Consider the following 22,011-nt stretch of genomic DNA (forward strand, 5'->3'; position numbering starts at 1 on the left):
TTTTCTGGATTTCACATAGTTTAAATCTGGGGAAATCAAACATGCAACAGTTAGTTAACACTAACGACTAAAGGTTGTCCATCAAATGTCCATCACAGATTGGTAAATCATAAAACATTATACAGCACAACACACTAATAATCATACTAACATACTAATTAATAGACTTCTATATTTATACAATATATAATCCCTCTATATCCCTTTCAGTAGGTCTACAATATATAATCCCTCTATATCCCTTTCAGTAGGTCTACAATATATAATCCCTCTATATCCCTTTCAGTAGGTCTACAATATATAATCCCTCTATATCCCTTTCAGTAGGTCTACAATATATAATCCCTCTATATCCCTTTCAGTAGGTCTACAATATATAATCCCTCTATATCCCTTTCAGTAGGTCTACAATATATAATCCCTCTATATCCCTTTCAGTAGGTCTACAATATATAATCCCTCTATATCCCTTTCAGTAGGTCTACAATATATAATCCCTCTATATCTATACCCTCTATATCCCTTTCAGTAGGTCTACAATATATAATCCCTCTATATCTATACCCTCTATATCCCTTTCAGTAGGTCTACAATATATAATCCCTCTATATCTCTTTCAGTAGGTCTACAATATATAATCCCTCTATATCCCTTTCAGTAGGTCTACAATATATAATCCCTCTATATCCCTTTCAGTAGGTCTACAATATATAATCCCTCTATATCCCTTTCAGTAGGTCTACAATATATAATCCCTCTATATCCCTTTCAGTAGGTCTACAATATATAATCCCTCTATATCTCTTTCAGTAGGTCTACAATATATAATCCCTCTATATCCCTTTCAGTAGGTCTACAATATATAATCCCTCTATATCTCTTTCAGTAGGTCTACAATATATAATCCCTCTATATCCCTTTCAGTAGGTCTACAATATATAATCCCTATATCTATACCCTCTATATCTCTTTCAGTAGGTCTACAATATATAATCCCTCTATATCTCTTTCAGTAGGTCTACAATATATAATCTCTATATCTATACCCTCTATATCCCTTTCAGTAGGTCTACGATACAAAATCCCTCTTTGTAATTGTTAAAGTAATGTTCTTTTCCCAAGTACAGTAGAAATACAGTAATGAGGTACAGTAGAAATACAGTAATGAAGTACAGTAGAAATATAGTTGTGACGTACAGTACATTACAACATTACTCACTGTGTTAATCATGTGGTGTTTAACACTAAGTGTTTAACAGTAGAGGGAGAACAAACACCAGGGAGGGAGGGTAGAGAGGCTAGAGGGAGAACACAGACCAGGGAGGGAGGGTAGAGGGAGGCTAGAGGGAGAACACACACCAGGGAGGGAGGGTAGAGAGAGGCTAGAGGGAGAACACACACCAGGGAGGGAGGGTAGAGAGAGAACACACACCAGGGAGCGAGGGTAGAGAGAGGCTAGAGGGAGAACACAGACCAGGGAGGGAGGGTAGAGAGAGGCTAGAGGGAGAACACACACCAGGGAGGGAGGGTAGAGAGAGGCTAGAGGGAGAACACAGACCAGGGAGGGAGGGTAGAGAGAGGCTAGAGGGAGAACACACACCAGGGAGGGAGGGTAGAGAGAGAACACACACCAGGGAGGGAGGGTAGAGGGAGGCTAGAGGGAGAACACACACCAGGGAGGGAGGGTAGAGAGAGGCTAGAGGGAGAACACAGACCAGGGAGGGAGGGTAGAGAGAGGCTAGAGGGAGAACACAGACCAGGGAGGGAGGGTAGAGAGAAGCTAGAGGGAGAACACAGACCAGGGAGGAAGGCTAGAGGGAGAACACAGACCAGGGAGGAAGGATAGAGGGAGAACACAGACCAGGGAGGGAGGGTAGAGAGAGGCTAGAGAGAGAACACAGACCAGGGAGGGAGGGTAGATACATCAATACTGTAGATATCTAGATACCTAGAATGCCTTTACCCATTCTAACTTATTAACTATCTAGTTAATGAAACATGATTTCAGATTTTTTTCTGTCTGTTTGTTTTTGTTGAGTTATAAATGTCATCCTACAGTATGTTATTATCCCTAAGCCTCTGAATAATAAACATGGTAAATAACTGATCGTGTTAGAAAGTGTTGAACAATCAAACAATGATGGTTGTCATTGTACAGTATTAATATATTGTACTGCTACTACTTGACATTAAGATGTGGAAGAGAGTGGTACTTCACATTGCCTCCTCTTCCTCATTTAATCGGAATCGTCTAAATGTTCAGCTAATTCATTTGCAAATACAGCAGCTCCAACTGGAATTGCTAATGGTCCTGCTACCACCGCTGTGAAAACAGTTGCTAACAATCCCAATATGCCATCTGACGACGACTTCCTCGTCCTCTGCTGTCTCGTCCTCTCCTCCTCTCTCGCCTTTGCTACCTGTTTTCTGATCTCCTCCTCATGTTTCTTCTTCTCCTCCTTTCTCTTCTTCTCCTCCTGTCTCTTCCTCTCCTCCTCTCTTATCTTCTCTAACCGTTTTCTGATCTCCTCCTCCTGTCTCTTCTTCTCCTCCTGTCTCTTCCTCTCCTCCTCTCTCGCCTTCTCTTCCCGTTTTCTGATCTCCTCCTCCTGTTTCTTCTTCGCCTCCTCCTCTCTCTCCTTCTCCTCCTGTCTCTTCCTCTCCTCCTCCTCTTCGATCTTCCTCTGGACCTCCTGGTACATCTCATTGGTGTAGTGTTTTCCTCCATTCTTCATCACCATCTCATCTATCTTCTTCAGCAGCTCTGTGACCTGAGTGTTGTCATTCTTCTTTTTATTATTGAAGACATGATTTCTTCCCTTAAAGACCTTGATGAGTTTCATAAGCTCCTCACTCTCACTTAGAAAGTCCACCATTGATTTGTCCTCCAGCTGGTCTCCTCCGGTGAACAGAATGATGGTGTACTTTGATGCTTCTTCTCCAAAGTTCTCCTGGATCCACTTCACAGTGTTCCTCTCCTCCTCTGTGAACCTCCCCAGTCTGATCACCAGCAGGAAGGCGTGAGGTCCTGGGACTGACATGTAGATGGCCTTTTCTATCTCACTTTTCATCTCTTCTTTAGACATTGTTGTGTCATAGAGCCCCGGGGTGTCGATGACATCAATCTTCCTCCCATCCACCACTCCACTCTGTTTCTCACAGTGAACAGTGACAGACTCAGGGGAGAGGTCTTCTCTAAACACCTTTCTCCCCAGGATGGTGTTTCCTGTTGAACTCTTCCCTGATCCAGTCTTCCCTATCAGAACTATCCTCAGGTCAGCGGGATGCCCTGAATCTGTGAAAACAGACAAGAAGTGCTTGAGTTGATTGTGATTGTCTTGATGAAAACCTAATGAAATGTGTGTGTGTCAGGCTCTAACTGTGCAGAGCACAAGCCCCATTGTCCTTCTAGTCTCTAAAGCACCCTTTTGGGTGGTAGTATAATTTCCCCCATAATATTATTTGTTACACTTGTCCACTGCTAGCAAGTTGTCGTCCAGTTCATCACCCCCCACCCCATCCGTTGGTTGAGCCTGTTTCCCAGTCTGGCCTGTATGGAGACGCCCAGCTTGAAAGACCTTAACATTTATTTAACACTTGATAATACTTGATTTAGCCTACATCATCCATATTCAGTCTGATTGGCTGATAGGAGCAGAGAGGGTAAGAAAAAACTAAGGTAAATTACAATCAGTAAAATAAATAAAGCTAACTAGCCGATGAACATCAATCATCAACATCAATGATCAGCTGATAACCCCCCTTCTTTTCCCCCTGTCAATCATGTCTTTATGAGGCGCTGAACTAGTTTGTAATGATGAGTGTGTTGTATACATAAATAGGCCTATTTAAACATGTAAAAATGTGTGTGTGTGTGTGTGTGTGTGTGTGTGTGTGTGTGTGTGTGTGTGTGTGTGTGTGTGTGTGTGTGTGTGTGTGTGTGTGTGTGTGTGTGTGTGTGTGTGTGTGTGTGTGTGTGTGTGTGCGTGCGTGCGTGCGTGCACCTTGGCATTGACCAGTGAAGGCTTGCAGACAGAATATCAACAGTAACAGAATCTTCAGAGTCCCTCCTCTTCTTCGTCCCATATCTGTTACAGTGACCAATCAAAAACATGGAATTAGATCAAATCAAATCAAATCAAATCAAATTTATTTATATAGCCCTTCGTACATCAGCTGATATCTCAAAGTGCTGTACAGAAACCCAGCCTAAAACCCCAAACAGCAAGCAATGCAGGTGGAGAAGCACGGTGGCTAGGAAAAACTCCCTAGAAAGGCCAATACCTAGGAAGAAACCTAGAGAGGAACCAGGCTATGTGGGGTGGCCAGTCCTCTTCTGGCTGTGCCGGGTGGAGATTATAACAGAACATGGTCAAGATGTTCAATGTTCATAAATGACCAGCATGGTCGAATAATAATAAGGCAGAACAGTTGAAACTAGAGCAGCAGCACAGTCAGGTGGAAGTTGAAACTGGAGCAGCAGCATGGCCAGGTAGACTGGGGACAGCAAGGAGTCATCATGTCAGGTAGTCCTGGGGCATGGTCCTAGGGCTCAGGTCAGTTGAAACTGGAACAGCAGCATGGCCAGGTGGACTGGGGACAGCAAGGAGTCATCATGTCAGGTAGTCCTGGGGCATGGTCCTAGGGCTCAGGTCCTCCGAGAGAGAGAAAGAAAGAGAGAAGGAGAGAATTAGAGAACGCACACTTAGATTCACACAGGACACCGAATAGGACAGGAGAAGTACTCCAGATATAACAAACTGACCCCAGCCCCCCGACACATAAACTACTGCAGCATAAATACTGGAGGCTGAGACAGGAGGGGTCAGGAGACACTGTGGCCCCATCCGAGGACACCCCCGGACAGGGCCAAACAGGAAGGATATAACCCCACCCACTTTGCCAAAGCACAGCCCCCACACCATGATGATGGTGATGATGATGATCTCATTACAAATTACAAAGTCCACAAACTAAATTAGAATTTCTTCTCAGCTATTTCACTGTAAAACAATGTAAACCAGGGGCGTAAAACTCATGGAGGCCTAATGTCTGCAGGTTTTTGTTTTTTCCTTTCAATTAAGACCAGATGAGGACAGTTCCTTACTAATTAAGGACTTTACTTCATCAATCAATTACAAGGGAAGAGGGAAACCCTGTAGACCAGGGCAGCCCAACACTTTTCCTGGAGATCTACTGCCCTGTAAGTTTTCAGTCCAAACCTAATTCAGCATCTCCAGGAAGAGGGTTGAACTGGAAAACAACAGGACAGTAGATCTCCAGGAAGAGGGTTTAACTGGAAACCAACAGGACAGTAGATCTCCAGGAAGAGGGTTGAACTGGAAACCAACAGGACAGTAGATCTCCAGGAAGAGGGTTGGACTGGAAACCAACAGGACAGTAGATCTCCAGGAAGAGGGTTGGACTGGAAACCAACAGGACAGTAGATCTCCAGGAAGAGGGTTGAACTGGAAACCAACAGGACAGTAGATCTCCAGGAAGAGGGTTGAACTGGAAACCAACAGGACAGTAGATCTCCAGGAAGAGGGTTGAACTGGAAACCAACAGGACAGTAGATCTCCAGGAAGAGGGTTGAACTGGAAACCAACAGGAAAGTAGATCTCCAGGAAGAGGGTTCAACTGGAAACCAACAGGACAGTAGATCTCCAGGAAGAGGGTTTAACTGAAAACCAACAGGACAGTAGATCTCCAGGAAGAGGGTTGAACTGGAAACCAACAGGACAGTAGATCTCCAGGAAGAGGGTTGAACTGAAAACCAACAGGACAGTAGATCTCCAGGAAGAGGGTTGAACTGGAAACCAACAGGACAGTAGATCTCCAGGAAGAGGGTTTAACTGGAAACCAACAGGACAGTAGATCTCCAGGAAGAGGGTTGAACTGGAAACCAACAGGACAGTAGATCTCCAGGAAGAGGGTTGGACTGGAAACCAACAGGACAGTAGATCTCCAGGAAGAGGGTTGAACTGGAAACCAACAGGACAGTAGATCTCCAGGAAGAGGGTTGAACTGGAAACCAACAGGACAGTAGATCTCCAGGAAGAGAGTTGGACTGGAAACCAACAGGACAGTAGATCTCCAGGAAGAGGGTTGAACTGGAAACCAACAGGACAGTAGATCTCCAGGAAGAGGGTTTAACTGGAAACCAACAGGACAGTAGATCTCCAGGAAGAGGGTTGAACTGGAAACCAACAGGACAGTAGATCTCCAGGAAGAGAGTTGGACTGGAAACCAACAGGACAGTAGATCTCCAGGAAGAGGGTTGAACTGGAAACCAACAGGACAGTAGATCTCCAGGAAGAGGGTTGGACTGGAAACCAACAGGACAGTAGATCTCCAGGAAGAGGGTTGAACTGGAAACCAACAGGACAGTAGATCTCCAGGAAGAGGGTTGGACTGGAAACCAACAGGACAGTAGATCTCCAGGAAGAGGGTTGGACTGGAAACCAACAGGACAGTAGATCTCCAGGAAGAGGGTTGAACTGGAAACCAACAGGACAGTAGATCTCCAGGAAGAGGGTTGAACTGGAAACCAACAGGACAGTAGATCTCCAGGAAGAGGGTTGAACTGGAAACCAACAGGACAGTAGATCTCCAGGAAGAGGTTTGAACTGGAAACCAACAGGACAGAAGATCTCCAGGAAGAGGGTTGGACTGGAAACCAACAGGACAGTAGATCTCCAGGAAGAGGGTTGAACTGGAAACCAACAGGACAGTAGATCTCCAGGAAGAGGGTTGGACTGGAAACCAACAGGACAGTAGATCTCCAGGAAGAGGGTTGAACTGAAAACCAACAGGACAGTAGATCTCCAGGAAGAGGGTTGAACTGGAAACCAACAGGACAGTAGATCTCCAGGAAGAGGGTTTAACTGGAAACCAACAGGACAGTAGATCTCCAGGAAGAGGGTTGAACTGGAAACCAACAGGACAGTAGATCTCCAGGAAGAGGGTTGGACTGGAAACCAACAGGACAGTAGACCTCCAGGAAGAGGGTTGAACTGGAAACCAACAGGACAGTAGATCTCCAGGAAGAGGGTTGAACTGGAAACCAACAGGACAGTAGATCTCCAGGAAGAGAGTTGGACTGGAAACCAACAGGACAGTAGATCTCCAGGAAGAGGGTTGAACTGGAAACCAACAGGACAGTAGATCTCCAGGAAGAGGGTTGGACTGGAAACCAACAGGACAGTAGATCTACAGGAAGAGGGTTTAACTGGAAACCAACAGGACAGTAGATCTCCAAGAAGAGGGTTGAACTGGAAACCAACAGGACAGTAGATCTCCAGGAAGAGGGTTGGACTGGAAACCAACAGGACAGTAGATCTCCAGGAAGAGGGTTGGACTGGAAACCAACAGGACAGTAGATCTCCAGGAAGAGGGTTGAACTGGAAACCAACAGGACAGTAGATCTCCAGGAAGAGGGTTGAACTGGAAACCAACAGGACAGTAGATCTCCAGGAAGAGGGTTGAACTGGAAACCAACAGGACAGTAGATCTCCAGGAAGAGGTTTGAACTGGAAACCAACAGGACAGAAGATCTCCAGGAAGAGGGTTGGACTGGAAACCAACAGGACAGTAGATCTCCAGGAAGAGGGTTGAACTGGAAACCAACATGACAGTAGATCTCCAGGAAGAGGGTTGGACTGGAAACCAACAGGACAGTAGATCTCCAGGAAGAGGGTTGAACTGGAAACCAACAGGACAGTAGATCTCCAGGAAGAGGGTTGAACTGGAAACCAACAGGACAGTAGATCTCCAGGAAGAGGGTTGGACTGGAAACCAACAGGACAGTAAATCTCCAGGAAGAGGGTTGGACTGGAAACCAACAGGACAGTAGATCTCCAGGAAAAGGGTTGAACTGGAAACCAACAGGACAGTAGATCTCCAGGAAGAGGGTTGGACTGGAAACCAACAGGACAGTAGATCTCCAGGAAGAGGGTTGGACTGGAAACCAACAGGACAGTAGATCTCCAGGAAGAGGGTTGGACTGGAAACCAACAGGACAGTAGATCTCCAGGAAGAGGGTTTAACTGGAAACCAACAGGACAGTAGATCTCCAGGAAGAGGGTTTAACTGGAAACCAACAGGACAGTAGATCTCCAGGAAGAGGGTTGGACTGGAAACCAACAGGACAGTAGATCTCCAGGAAGAGGGTTGGACTGGAAACCAACAGGACAGTAGATCTCCAGGAAGAGGGTTGGACTGGAAACCAACAGGACAGTAGATCTCCAGGAAGAGGGTTTAACTGGAAACCAACAGGACAGTAGATCTCCAGGAAGAGGGTTTAACTGGAAACCAACAGGACAGTAGATCTCCAGGAAGAGGGTTGGACTGGAAACCAACAGGACAGTAGATCTCCAGGAAGAGGGTTGGACTGGAAACCAACAGGACAGTAGATCTCCAGGAAGAGGGTTGAACTGGAAACCAACAGGACAGTAGATCTCCAGGAAGAGGGTTTAACTGGAAACCAACAGGACAGTAGATCTCCAGGAAGAGGGTTGAACTGGAAACCAACAGGACAGTAGATCTCCAGGAAGAGGTTTGAACTGGAAACCAACAGGACAGAAGATCTCCAGGAAGAGGGTTGGACTGGAAACCAACAGGACAGTAGATCTCCAGGAAGAGGGTTGGACTGGAAACCAACAGGACAGTAAATCTCCAGGAAGAGGGTTGGACTGGAAACCAACAGGACAGTAGATCTCCAGGAAGAGGGTTGAACTGGAAACCAACAGGACAGTAGATCTCCAGGAAGAGGGTTGGACTGGAAACCAACAGGACAGTAGATCTCCAGGAAGAGGGTTGAACTGGAAACCAACAGGACAGTAGATCTCCAGGAACTGGAAACCAACAGGACAGAAGATCTCCAGGAAGAGGGTTGGACTGGAAACCAACAGGACAGTAGATCTCCAGGAAGAGGGTTGAACTGGAAACCAACAGGACAGTAGATCTCCAGGAAGAGGGTTGAACTGGAAACCAACAGGACAGTAGATCTCCAGGAAGAGGGTTGGACTGGAAACCAACAGGACAGTAAATCTCCAGGAAGAGGGTTGGACTGGAAACCAACAGGACAGTAGATCTCCAGGAAAAGGGTTGAACTGGAAACCAACAGGACAGTAGATCTCCAGGAAGAGGGTTGGACTGGAAACCAACAGGACAGCAGATCTCCAGGAAGAGGGTTGGACTGGAAACCAACAGGACAGTAGATCTCCAGGAAGAGGGTTGGACTGGAAACCAACAGGACAGTAGATCTCCAGGAAGAGGGTTTAACTGGAAACCAACAGGACAGTAGATCTCCAGGAAGAGGGTTGAACTGGAAACCAACAGGACAGTAGATCTCCAGGAAGAGGGTTGGACTGGAAACCAACAGGACAGTAGATCTCCAGGAAGAGGGTTGGACTGGAAACCAACAGGACAGTAGATCTCCAGGAAGAGGGTTGAACTGGAAACCAACAGGACAGTAGATCTCCAGGAAGAGGTTTTAACTGGAAACCAACAGGACAGTAGATCTCCAGGAAGAGGGTTGAACTGGAAACCAACAGGACAGTAGATCTCCAGGAAGAGGTTTGAACTGGAAACCAACAGGACAGAAGATCTCCAGGAAGAGGGTTGGACTGGAAACCAACAGGACAGTAGATCTCCAGGAAGAGGGTTGGACTGGAAACCAACAGGACAGTAAATCTCCAGGAAGAGGGTTTGACTGGAAACCAACAGGACAGTAGATCTCCAGGAAGAGGGTTGAACTGGAAACCAACAGGACAGTAGATCTCCAGGAAGAGGGTTGGACTGGAAACCAACAGGACAGTAGATCTCCAGGAAGAGGGTTGAACTGGAAACCAACAGGACAGTAGATCTCCAGGAACTGGAAACCAACAGGACAGAAGATCTCCAGGAAGAGGGTTGGACTGGAAACCAACAGGACAGTAGATCTCCAGGAAGAGGGTTGAACTGGAAACCAACAGGACAGTAGATCTCCAGGAAGAGGGTTTAACTGGAAACCAACAGGACAGTAGATCTCCAGGAAGAGGGTTTAACTGGAAACCAACAGGACAGTAGATCTCCAGGAAGAGGGTTGAACTGGAAACCAACAGGACAGTAGATCTCCAGGAAGAGGGTTGGACTGGAAACCAACAGGACAGTAGATCTCCAGGAAGAGGGTTGAACTGGAAACCAACAGGACAGTAGATCTCCAGGAAGAGGGTTGGACTGGAAACCAACAGGACAGTAGATCTCCAGGAAGAGGGTTGAACTGGAAACCAACAGGACAGTAGATCTCCAGGAAGAGGGTTTAACTGGAAACCAACAGGACAGTAGATCTCCAGGAAGAGGGTTGAACTGGAAACCAACAGGACAGTAGATCTCCAGGAAGTGGGTTGGACTGGAAACCAACAGGACAGTAAATCTCCAGGAAGAGGGTTTAACTGGAAACCAACAGGACAGTAGATCTCCAGGAAGTGGGTTGGACTGGAAACCAACAGGACAGTAAATCTCCAGGAAGAGGTTTTAACTGGAAACCAACAGGACAGTAGATCTCCAGGAAGAGGGTTGAACTGAAAACCAACAGGACAGTAGATCTCCAGGAAGAGGGTTGGACTGGAAACCAACAGGACAGTAGATCTCCAGGAAGAGGGTTGAACTGGAAACCAACAGGACAGTAGATCTCCAGGAAGAGGGTTGGACTGGAAACCAACAGGACAGTAGATCTCCAGGATGAGGGTTGGACTGGAAACCAACAGGACAGTAGATCTCCAGGAAGAGAGTTGAATCTCGAGCATCTCGCCTATTATCAACGGGTTACCAATGTAATTAGTACAGAACAAATATTTTTGGAATCATACCCATGTTTTATGGTCTGATATACCACCAATCAGCATTCAGGGCTCGAACCACCTAGTTTATAATAGTTTATATAGTTTGAAAGGACACACACAGGTGTCTATGGATGGTTCATGGAAGGGAGGATGGATGGTTGTGGTTTGATTTGGATGGTTGTGGTTTGATTTCATTGGTCGATTTACAAATATAAATGGTACAAATCAAAATTATCTCTCTACTGGTACAATGAGGACAACTGCCTCCCTCATCTCTCTCTACTGGTACCATGAGGACAACTGCCTCCCTCATCTCTCTCTACTGGTACCATGAGCACAGCTGTCTCCCTCATCTCTCTCTACTGGTACCATGAGGACAGCTGTCTCCCTCGTCATACTCTACTGGTACCATGAGGACAGCTGTCTCCCTCATCTCTCTCTACTGGTACCATGAGGACAGCTGTCTCCCTCGTCATACTCTACTGGTACCATGAGGACAGCTGTCTCCCTCATCTCTCTCTACTGGTACCCTGAGTACAGCCGTCTCCCTCGTCATTCTCTACTGGTACCATGAGGACAGCTGTCTCCCTCATCTCTCTCTACTGGTACCATGAGGACAGCTGTCTCCCTCGTCATACTCTACTGGTACCATGAGGACAACTGCCTCCCTCATCTCTCTCTACTGGTACCATGAGGACAGCTGCCTCCCTCATCTCTCTCTACTGGTACCATGAGGACAGCTGTCTCCCTCATCTCTCTCTACTGGTACCATGAGGACAGCTGTTTCCCTCATCGCTCTCTACTGGTACCCTGAGTACAGCTGCCTCCCTCATCTCTCTACTGGTACCATGAGGACAGCTGCCTCCCTCATCTCTATCCACTGGTACCATGAGGACAGCTGTCTCTCTCATCTCTTTACTGGTACCATGAGCACAGCTGTCTCCCTCATCCCTCTCTACTGGTACCATGAGGACAGCTGTCTCCCTCGTCATACTCTACTGGTACCATGAGGACAGCTGTCTCCCTCATCTCTCTACTGGTACCATGAGGACAGCTGTCTCTCTCATCTCTCTACTGGTACCATGAGGACAACTGTCTCCCTCATCTCTCTCTACTGGTACCCTGAGTACAGCTGTCTCCCTCGTCATTCTCTACTGGTACCATGAGGACAGCCGTCTCCCTCATCTCTCTACTGGTACCATGAGGACAGCTGTCTCCCTCATCTCTCTCTACTGGTACCATGAGGACAGCTGTCTCCCTCATCTCTCTACTGGTACCATGAGGACAGCTGTCTCCCTCATCTCTCTCTACTGGTACCATGAGGACAGCTGTCTCCCTCATCTCTCTCTACTGGTACCATGAGGACAGCTGTCTCCCTCGTCATACTCTACTGGTACCATGAGGACAGCTGTCTCCCTTGTCATACTCTACTGGTACCATGAGGACAACTGTCTCCCTCGTCATACTCTACTGGTACCATGAATGTGGGCAAGTTGTCTAGTTGTCTATATCATGAATGTGGGCTAGTTGTCTATATCATGAATGTGGGCTAGTTGTCTAGTTGTCTATATCATGAATGTGGGCTAGTTGTCTATATCATTAATGTGGGCTAGTTGTCCGTAGTTGTCTATATCATTAATGTGGGCTAGTTGTCTATATCATGAATGTGGGCTAGTTGTCCGTAGTTGTCTATATCATTAATGTGGGCTAGTTGTCTATATCATGAATGTGGGCTAGTTGTCCGTAGTTGTCTATATCATTAATGTGGGCTAGTTGTCTATATCATGAATGTGGGCTAGTTGTCTAGTTGTCTATATCATGAATGTGGGCTGATTGTCTATATCATGAATGTGGGCTAATTGTCTATATCATGAATGTGGGCTAGTTGTCTAGTTGTCTATATCATGAATGTGGGCTAATTGTCTATATCATGAATGTGGGCTAGTTGTCTATATCATTAATGTGGGCTAGTTGTCTAGTTGTCTATATCATGAATGTGGGCTAGTTGTCTAGTTGTCTATATCATGAATGTGGGCTAGTTGTCCATAGTTGTCTATATCATTAATGTGGGCTAGTTGTCTAGTTGTCTATATCATTAATGTGGGCTAGTTGTCCATAGTTGTCTATATCATGAATGTGGGCTAGTTGTCCATAGTTGTCTATATCATGAATGTGGGCTAGTTGTCCATAGTTGTCTATATCATGAATGTGGGCTAGTTGTCCATAGTTGTCTATATCATGAATATGGGCTAGTTGTCTAGTTGTCTATATCATGAATGTGGGCTAGTTGTCCATAGTTGTCTATATCATGAATGTGGGCTAGTTGTCTAGTTGTCTATATCATGAATGTGGGCTAGTTGTCTAGTTGTCTATATAATTAATGTGGGCTAGTTGTCTAGTTGTCTATATCATGAATGTGGGCTAGTTGTCCATAGTTGTCTATATCATCAATGTGGGCTAGTTGCCTATATCATGAATGTGGGCTAGTTGTCCATAGTTGTCTATATCATGAATGTGGGCTAGTTGTCTAGTTGTCTATATCATGAATGTGGGCTAGTTGTCCGTAGTTGTCTATATCATTAATGTGGGCTAGTTGTCTAGTTGTCTATATCATGAATGTGGGCTAGATGCCTATATCATGAATGTGGGCTAGTTGTCTATATCATGAATGTGGGCTAGCTGTCTATATCAAGAGTATGGGCTAGTTGTCCATAGTTGTCTATATCATGAATGTGGGCTAGTTGTCCGTAGTTGTCTGTATCATTAATGTGGGCTAGTTGTCTAGTTGTCTATATCATGAATGTGGGCTAGTTGTCTAGTTGACTATATCATTAATGTGGGCTAGTTGTCTATATCATGAATGTGGGCTTGTTGTCCATAGTTGTCTATATCATGAATGTGGGCTAGTTGTCTAGTTGTCTATATATTGAATGTGGGCTAGTTGTCCATAGTTGTCTATATCATCAATGTGGGCTAATTGTCCATAGTTGGCTATATCATGAATGTGGGCTAGTTGTCTAGTTGTCTATATCATGAATGTGGGCTAGTTGTCTAGTTGTCTATATCATGAATGTGGGATAGTTGTCCATAGTTGTCTATATCATGAATGTGGGCAAGTTGTCTATATCATGAATGTGGGCTAGTTGTCTAGTTGTCTATATCATGAATGTGGGCTAGTTGTCTATATCATTAATGTGGGCTAGTTGTCCGTAGTTGTCTATATCATTAATGTGGGCTAGTTGTCTATATCATGAATGTGGGCTAGTTGTCCATAGTTGTCTATATCATTAATGTGGGCTAGTTGTCTATATCATGAATGTGGGCTAGTTGTCCATAGTTGTCTATATCATTAATGTGGGCTAGTTGTCTATATCATGAATGTGGGCTAGTTGTCTAGTTGTCTATATCATGAATGTGGGCTGATTGTCTATATCATGAATGTGGGCTAGTTGTCTATATCATGAATGTTGGCTAGTTGTCTAGTTGTCTATATCATGAATGTGGGCTAGTTGTCTATATCATTAATGTGGGCTAGTTGTCTAGTTGTCTATATCATGAATGTGGGCTAGTTGTCTAGTTGTCTATATCATGAATGTGGGCTAGTTGTCCATAGTTGTCTATATCATTAATGTGGGCTAGTTGTCTAGTTGTCTATATCATGAATGTGGGCTAGTTGTCCATAGTTGTCTATATCATTAATGTGGGCTAGTTGTCTAGTTGTCTATATCATTAATGTGGGCTAGTTGTCCATAGTTGTCTATATCATGAATGTGGGCTAGTTGTCCATAGTTGTCTATATCATGAATGTGGGCTAGTTGTCCATAGTTGTCTATATCATGAATGTGGGCTAGTTGTCCATAGTTGTCTATATCATGAATGTGGGCTAGTTGTCTAGTTGTCTATATCATGAATGTGGGCTAGTTGTCTAGTTGTCTATATAATTAATGTGGGCTAGTTGTCTAGTTGTCTATATCATGAATGTGGGCTAGTTGTCCATAGTTGTCTATATCATCAATGTGGGCTAGTTGCCTATATCATGAATGTGGGCTAGTTGTCCATAGTTGTCTATATCATTAATGTGGGCTAGTTGTCTAGTTGTCTATATCATGAATGTGGGCTAGTTGTCTAGTTGTCTATATCATGAATGTGGGCTAGTTGTCTAGTTGTCTATATCATAATGTGGGCTAGTTGTCTAGTTGTCTATATCATGAATGTTTTCTAGTTGTCCATAGTTGTCTATATCATCAATGTGGGCTAGTTGTCTAGTTGTCTATATCATAATGTGGGCTAGTTGTCCATAGTTGTCTATATCATGAATGTGGGCTAGTTGCCTATATCATGAATGTGGGCTAGTTGTCTAGTTGTCTATATCATGAATGTGGGCTAGTTGTCTATATCATGAATGTGGGCTAGTTGTCTATATCATTAATGTGGGCTAGTTGTCTAGTTGTCTATATCATTAATGTGGGCTAGTTGTCTAGTTGTCTATATCATAATGTGGGCTAGTTGTCTAGTTGTCTATATCATGAATGTTGGCTAGTTGTCTATATCATGAATAGTGGGCTAATTGTCCATAGTTATCTATATCATTAATGTGGGCTAGTTGTCTAGTTGTCTATATCATTAATGTGGGCTAGTTGTCCGTAGTTGTCTATATCATGAATGTGGGCTAGTTGTCCATAGTTGTCTATATCATGAATGTGGGCTAGTTGTCCATAGTTGTCTATATCATGAATGTGGGCTAGTTGTCCATAGTTGTCTATATCATGAATATGGGCTAGTTGTCTAGTTGTCTATATCATGAATGTGGGCTAGTAGTCCATAGTTGTCTATATCATGAACGTGGGCTAGTTGTCTAGTTGTCTATATCATGAATGTGGGCTAGTTGTCTAGTTGTCTATATCATTAATGTGGGCTAGTTGTCTAGTTGTCTATATCATGAATGTGGGCTAGTTGTCCATAGTTGTCTATATCATCAATGTGGGCTAGTTGTCTAGTTGTCTATATCATGAATGTGGGCTAGTTGTCCATAGTTGTCTATATCATTAATGTGGGCTAGTTGTCTAGTTGTCTATATCATTAATGTGGGCTAGCTGTCTATATGATGAATGTGGGCTAGTTGTCTAGTTGTCTATATCATGAATGTGGGCTAGTTGTCTAGTTGTCTATATCATAATGTGGGCTAGTTGTCTAGTTGTCTATAGCATGAATGTGGACTAGTTGTCCATAGTTGTCTATATCATCAATGTGGGCTAGTTGTCTAGTTGTCTATATCATAATGTGGGCTAGTTGTCCATAGTTGTCTATATCATGAATGTGGGCTAGTTGTCTATATCATTAATGTAGGCTAGTTGTCTAGTTGTCTATATCATTAATGTGGGCTAGTTGTCTAGTTGTCTATATCATAATGTGGGCTAGTTGTCTAGTTGTCTATATCATGAATGTGGGCTAGTTGCCTATATCATGAATGTGGGCTAGTTGTCTAGTTGTCTATATCATGAATGTGGGCTAGTTGTCTATATCATGAATGTGGGCTAGTTGTCTATATCATTAATGTGGGCTAGTTGTCTAGTTGTCTATATCATTAATGTGGGCTAGTTGTCTAGTTGTCTATATCATAATGTGGGCTAGTTGTCTAGTTGTGCTTCTACACCTGCATTGCTTGCTGTTTGGGGTTTTAGGCTGGGTTTCTGTACAGCACTTTGAGATATCAGCTGATGTACGAAGGGCTATATAAATAAATTTGATTTGATTTGATTTGATTTGATTTGTCTATATCATGAATGTGGGCTAGTTGTCTATATCATGAATGTGGGCTAGTTGTCCATAGTTGTCTATATCATTAATGTGGGCTAGTTGTCTAGTTGTCTATATCATGAATGTGGGCTAGTTGTCCATAGTTGTCTATATCATTAATGTGGGCTAGTTGTCTAGTTGTCTATAGCATTAATGTGGGCTAGTTGTCCGTAGTTGTCTATATCATGAATGTGGGCTAGTTGTCCATAGTTGTCTATATCATGAATGTGGGCTAGTTGTCCATAGTTGTCTATATCATGAATATGGGCTAGTTGTCTAGTTGTATATATCATGAATGTGGGCTAGTTGTCCATAGTTGTCTATATCATGAATGTGGGCTAGTTGTCTAGTTGTCTATATCATGAATGTGGGCTAGTTGTCTAGTTGTCTATATCATTAATGTGGGCTAGTTGTCTAGTTGTCTATATCATGAATGTGGGCTAGTTGTCCATAGTTGTCTATATCATTAATGTGGGCTAGTTGTCTAGTTGTCTATATCATGAATGTGGGCTAGTTGTCCATAGTTGTCTATATCATTAATGTGGGCTAGTTGTCTAGTTGTCTATATCATTAATGTGGGCTAGCTGTCTATATGAAGAATGTGGGCTAGTTGTCTAGTTGTCTATATCATGAATGTGGGCTAGTTGTCTAGTTGTCTATATCATAATGTGGGCTAGTTGTCTAGTTGTCTATAGCATGAATGTGGGCTAGTTGTCCATAGTTGTCTATATCATCAATGTGGGCTAGTTGTCTAGTTGTCTATATCATAATGTGGGCTAGTTGTCCATAGTTGTCTATATCATGAATGTGGGCTAGTTGCCTATTTCATGAATGTGGGCTAGTTGTCTAGTTGTCTATATCATGATTGTGGGCTAGTTGTCCATAGTTGTCTATATCATGAATGTGGGCTAGTTGTCCATAGTTGTCTATATCATGAATGTGGGCTAGTTGTCCATAGTTGTCTATATCATAATGTGGGCTAGTTGTCTATATCATGAATGTGGGCTAGTTGTCTAGTTGTCTATATCATGAATGTGGGCTAGTTGTCCGTAGTTGTCTATATCATTAATGTGGGCTAGTTGTCTAGTTGTCTATATCATGAATGTGGGCTAGCTGTCTATATCATGAATGTGGGCTAGTTGTCTATATCATGAATGTGGGCTAGCTGTCTATATCAAGAGTATGGGCTAGTTGTCCATAGTTGTCTATATCATGAATGTGGGCTAGTTGTCCGTAGTTGTCTATATCATTAATGTGGGCTAGTTGTCTAGTTGTCTATATCATGAATGTGGGCTAGTTGTCCGTAGTTGACTATATCATTAATGTGGGCTAGTTGTCTATATCATGAATGTGGGCTTGTTGTCCATAGTTGTCTATATCATGAATGTGGGCTAGTTGTCTAGTTGTCTATATATTGAATGTGGGCTAGTTGTCCATAGTTGTCTATATCATGAATGTGGGCTAGTTGTCTAGTTGTCTATATAATTAATGTGGGCTAGTTGTCTAGTTGTCTATATCATGAATGTGGGCTAGTTGTCTATATCATGAATGTGGGCTAGTTGTCTATATCATTAATGTGGGCTAGTTGTCTATATCATGAATGTGGGCTAGTTGTCTATATCATGAATGTGGGCTAGTTGTCTATATCATGAATGTGGGCTAGTTGTCTATATCATGAATGTGGGCTAGTTGTCTATATCATGAGCAAAATGAGCAGGGTAATACAGTCAAATATAACATGAAAAGTAACCCAGGATAGTATGGTTGTTATGAAGGACAGGTTAGTATGGTTGTTATGAAGGACAGGTTAGTATGGTTGTTATGAAGGACAGGTTAGTATGGTTGTTATGAAGGACAGGATAGTTTGGTTGTTATGAAGGACAGGATAGTATGGTTGTTATGAAGGACAGGATAGTATGGTTGTTATGAAGGACAGGTTGGTATGGTTGTTATGAAGGACAGGATAGTATGGTTGTTATCAAGGACAGGTTAGTATGGTTGTTATGAAGGACAGGATAGTATGGTTGTTATCAAGGACAGGTTAGTATGGTTGTTATCAAGGACAGGTTTGTATGGTTGTTATGAAGGACAGGTTAGTATGGTTGTTATCAAGGACAGGTTAGTATGGTTGTTATGAAGGACAGGATAGTATGGTTGTTATCAAGGACAGGTTTGTATGGTTGTTATGAAGGACAGGTTAGTATGGTTGTTATCAAGGACAGGTTAGTATGGTTGTTATCAAGGACAGGTTTGTATGGTTGTTATGAAGGACAGGTTTGTATGGTTGTTATGAAGGACAGGATAGTATGGTTGTTATCAAGGACAGGTTTGTATGGTTGTTATGAAGGACAGGTTAGTATGGTTGTTATGAAGGACAGGTTAGTATGGTTGTTATCAAGGACAGGTTAGTATGGTTGTTATGAAGGACAGGTTAGTATGGTTGTTATCAAGGACAGGTTAGTATGGTTGTTATGAAGGACAGGATAGTATGTTTGTTATGAAGGACAGGTTAGTATGGTTGTTATCAAGGACAGGTTAGTATGGTTGTTATGAAGGACAGGTTAGTATGGTTGTTATCAAGGACAGGTTTGTATGGTTGTTATCAAGGACAGGTTGTATGGTTGTTATGAAGGACAGGATAGTATGGTTGTTATCAAGGACAGGTTAGTATGGTTGTTATCAAGGACAGGTTAGTATGGTTGTTATCAAGGACAGGTATGTATGGTTGTTATGAAGGACAGGATAGTATGGTTGTTATCAAGGACAGGTTAGTATGGTTGTTATGAAGGACAGGTTAGTATGGTTGTTATGAAGGACAGGTTTGTATGGTTGTTATCAAGGACAGGTTAGTATGGTTGTTATGAAGGACAGGTTAGTATGGTTGTTATCAAGGACAGGTTTGTATGGTTGTTATGAAGGACAAGATAGTATGGTTGTTATCAAGGACAGGTTTGTATGGTTGTTATGAAGGACAGGTTAGTATGGTTGTTATGAAGGACAGGATAGTATGGTTGTTATGAAGGACAGGATAGTATGGTTGTTATCAAGGACAGGTTTGTATGGTTGTTATGAAGGACAGGTTAGTATGGTTGTTATGAAGGACAGGATAGTATGGTTTTTATGAAGGACAGGATAGTATGGTTGTTATCAAGGACAGGTTTGTATGGTTGTTATGAAGGACAGGTTAGTATGGTTGTTATCAAGGACAGGTTTGTATGGTTGTTATGAAGGACAGGTTAGTATGGTTGTTATGAAGGACAGGATAGTATGGTTGTTATGAAGGACAGGATAGTATGGTTGTTATCAAGGACAGGTTTGTATGGTTGTTATGAAGGACAGGTTAGTATGGTTGTTATGAAGGACAGGATAGTATGGTTTTTATGAAGGACAGGATAGTATGGTTGTTATCAAGGACAGGTTTGTATGGTTGTTATCAAGGACAGGTTAGTATGGTTGTTATCAAGGACAGATTTGTATGGTTGTTATGAAGGACAGGATACCAATCATGGTTCTGAACGCTTCACTTCTCTGTGTGAATGAAATAGGACCTCACTTTTCTGTGTGTGTGTGTGTGTGTGTGTGTGTGTGTGTGTGTGTGTGTGTGTGTGTGTGTGTGTGTGTGTGTATGTGTGTGTGTGTGTGTGTGTGTGTGTGTGTGTGTGTGTGTGTGTGTGTGTGTGTGTGTGTGTGTGTGTGTGTGTGTGTGTGTGTGTGTGTGCGCGCTCACTCGCGTTTCCATGCTCACTCGTGTGTATGTCATATATGTGTGTGAATGCCTGCCATTCAATCCCACAGTGTGTAGTTCTGCATTGTCCCACAGTGTGTAGTTCTGCATTGTCCCACAGTGTGTAGTTCTGCATTGTCCCACAGTGTGTAGTTGTGCATTGTCCCACAGTGTGTAGTTCTGCATTGTCCCACAGTGTGTGGTTCTACATTGTCCCACATTGTGTGGTTCTGCATTGTCCCACAGTGTGTAGTTCTGCATTCTCCCACAGTGTGTGGTTCTGCATTGTCCCACATTGTGTAGTTGTGCATTCTCCCACAGTGTGTGGTTCTGCATTGTCCCACATTGTGTAGTTGTGCATTGTCCCACAGTGTGTAGTTGTGCATTGTCCCACAGTGTGTAGTTGTGCATTGTCCCACAGTGTGAAGTTCTGCATTGTTGTGCATTGTGTAGTTGTGCATTCTCCCACAGTGTGTGGTTCTGCATTGTCCCACAGTGTGTAGTTGTGCATTCTCCCACAGTGTGTGGTTTTGCATTGTCCCACATTGTGTAGTTGTGCATTCTCCCACAGTGTGTGGTTCTGCATTGTCCCACATTGTGTAGTTGTGCATTGTCCCACAGTGTGTAGTTGTGCATTGTCCCACAGTGTGTAGTTGTGCATTGTCCCACAGTGTGTGGTTCTGCATTGTTGTGCATTGTGTAGTTGTGCATTGTCCCACAGTGTGTAGTTGTTCATTGTCCCACATTGTGTGGTTCTGCATTGTTGTGCATTGTGTAGTTGTACATTGTCCCACAGTGTGTAGTTCTGCATTGTCCCACAGTGTGTAGTTGTGCATTGTCCCACATTGTGTAGTTGTGCATTGTCCCACAGTGTGTAGTTGTACATTGTCCCACACTGTGTAGTTGTACATTGTCCCACATTGTGTAGTTGTATATTGTCCCACATTGTGTAGTTGTATATCGTCCCACGTAACGAGTCAGTCAGTCTGTCTATACCAGAAAGCTGTGTGTCCAAGTGATTGTGCCGTTTCTAAAGTCGACCTCTGTGAGAGGGGTCACAGGCAGACAAACATTCCAACAAAACAGCCCAGCTGTCACGGCCGTCCTCCTCTTTCATCTGAAGAGGAGAGGCGAGAAGGATCGGACCAAAATGCGGCGTCGTAAGTGTCCATGGTAAATCTTTAATAAAGCAAGTACTGACACTGTATACAAAACAATAAACAAATGACGACCGTGAAGCTACAACATAGACAATCACCCCCAAACAAACAGTGCAACCCAGGCTACCTAAGTATGATTCTCAATCAGAGACAACTAATGACACCTGCCTCTGATTGAGAACCATACTAGGCCGAAACATAGAAATACCCAAATCATAGAAAAACAAACATAGACTGCCCACCCAACTCACGCCCTGACCATACTAAATAAATACAAAACAAAGGAAATAAAGGTCAGAACGAGCCGCAGCAGTCACGTGCCTTCATGTGGCAGACTGTTTCATGCAATATGAACCTTCCAGCACGTGACTGACTGTACAGTGGTGGGGGCCAAAATGGAGGGTGGTTTCCTGCAATATGAACCTTCCAGCACGTGACTGAGTGCACCAGTGGGTGGGGCCAAAATGGAGGGTGGTTTCCTGCATTGTGAAGCCCACAGCAGGGG

At 43.6% G+C, this 22,011-nt stretch overlaps 1 protein-coding gene across 1 annotated transcript; it reads right to left on the reverse strand.

Moving 5' to 3' along the window:
* On the reverse strand, positions 1-4,114 carry LOC116358912 (GTPase IMAP family member 7-like). The gene is made up of 2 exons (XM_031811275.1): positions 4,005-4,114; positions 1-3,295 (listed from the first exon to the last, which is right to left on the reverse strand). The coding sequence occupies exons 1-2, from the start codon at positions 4,084-4,086 to the stop codon at positions 2,238-2,240; spliced, it is 1,140 nt and encodes a 379-aa protein (XP_031667135.1). The 5' UTR covers positions 4,087-4,114; the 3' UTR covers positions 1-2,237.
* Between the last annotated feature and the right edge of the window lie 17,897 nt (positions 4,115-22,011).

The sequence above is a fragment of the Oncorhynchus kisutch genome, unplaced genomic scaffold (genome assembly GCF_002021735.2).
Source record: "Oncorhynchus kisutch isolate 150728-3 unplaced genomic scaffold, Okis_V2 Okis01b-Okis20b_hom, whole genome shotgun sequence".
In the NCBI taxonomy this organism is placed as follows: domain Eukaryota; kingdom Metazoa; phylum Chordata; class Actinopteri; order Salmoniformes; family Salmonidae; genus Oncorhynchus; species Oncorhynchus kisutch.